At 34.7% G+C, this 1,588-nt stretch overlaps 1 protein-coding gene across 1 annotated transcript; it reads right to left on the bottom strand.

Moving 5' to 3' along the window:
* Positions 1 to 285: 285 nt before the first annotated feature.
* On the bottom strand, positions 286 to 1,482 carry LOAG_15430 (hypothetical protein; the record flags this gene model as incomplete). The annotated part of the gene is made up of 4 exons (XM_003150920.1): positions 286 to 446; positions 730 to 793; positions 958 to 1,010; positions 1,348 to 1,482. Coding segments are annotated over 4 exons (411 nt in total), but the record flags the coding sequence as incomplete, so codon positions are not given.
* Positions 1,483 to 1,588: the final 106 nt, after the last annotated feature.

Below are 1,588 nucleotides of genomic sequence, written 5' to 3'. Positions count from 1 at the left end.
AATATAGCTTTTGCACATGAAACCATATCCTGAGAGAATTCCATTAACGCTGCCAAATTTTTAGTTCTCAGTCATCCTTCTGTACAAAAGCGCACTGCATGCTGCAAGACCTAACTTGCACATCTCTTTTCCAGCTTATTGTATTATGCACTTAAAATTTTTCTCCCTACTGCATTTCGAAAAAAAACAAAAAATAAAACCGTTTGGCTTGGAAGTTTGCAGAAAGAATTCGAAATGCAAAGGGAGAGATTACTCATAAAGAGATGAAGGGAAAGGTATGCTAACTTGAATTGAATATCTGTCCATCGTCGATTAACTTTATGGACATCACCATCAATACATACACCAAGTTCAGCAGCTGCAGCACGAAAAGAATCGATCCCTCGTTCTCCGTAAGCCCCAGTTACAGCGATCGCATGCACATAACTCCAACCTAGTGCCGAAACCTGCTAATATCCGAAATGCATTTCGATGAATCACTGAGTTATGTTATCTTTTCTATTGATGATATAAAGTAATGATTTGTTAAACATGAAATTACTTAATTGTCATATGACTGTCTCCTTTTGATAAATTATCTATCACAAGGTTAGGTGCATGTGATTCGGAGTGGTCATCTGATAAGCAAAGAAAGAGAAAAAAAAATAATACGCAATAAAAGAAAGAAGATTTAAAAGCAGCGATTATTGGAATGATTTATGACTGAAAAAATTTCCGATGCTTACTTACCACATGCGCCATAGCAGTAGCTTGGAAATTATCTGGTGGTACCACACGTGAAAAGTAAGCAAACCTGAAATGAGAAGTGAGTGTCTCAACGTCGACAACATTTAAACTGGAAATTTTTTTTACAGGAACTCAGTTCGTTTTTAAATTTCATTCTTTATTTCTAATTATTATCAAAAAAAAAGTAGTGAAAAGGGATGAAATGTTTGTTTTGTTTAACTCTTCACAAACCTCGGCTTTTCGCTAAGTTCAGTGCCTGTCGACGAATAACTTATTTGTGGCACCTGAAATGCGATCGTTCATTTTCCATTTTCAATTTACCTTACTTATCAACCCATTAAGGGATAGATATTCTGTCAGCGATAAAATACAGAATATCAATACAAACGAATTAGTTTCAGTTTTCAGATAGGTATGTTATCAACAAAAATGATCATATTAATTAGCTAGTTAGATCATTGTTTCGAATAGGTCATTCCATTTGGAAAAATCCTACAACTGAAGCTAATTAGGCAGATGAAAGGAAAAAATTTGATATTATCAAAAAAGGGAAAGTTCTTGAATGCAATTCGGCTTCTCAAAATTTTTCATTAAAATTATTTTATGGAATGAAATGTTTACTTTAAATAGCTGCAGCATAGATGCCACCATAACAGAAACTTGACTACTGGCAGCACCAATGACAGCCGCAACTGGATGATGTTGATAGATGGGTTTGGAACCATCGGAACAGTAAATCTCTTCCGCTTGCGACATTATCGTTTTGATGAATACCAATGTTTGTTCTAATGCATACGAATCAACTGAGCTTAAGTAAATAACTTCATAAGCATGCTTTCCTTGGCATTTTCAATCATAATTT

This window comes from Loa loa (genome assembly GCF_000183805.2).
Source record: "Loa loa unplaced genomic scaffold supercont3.1959, whole genome shotgun sequence".
In the NCBI taxonomy this organism is placed as follows: Eukaryota; Metazoa; Nematoda; class Chromadorea; order Rhabditida; family Onchocercidae; genus Loa; species Loa loa.
This window is presented reverse-complemented; position numbering and strand designations above follow the sequence as displayed.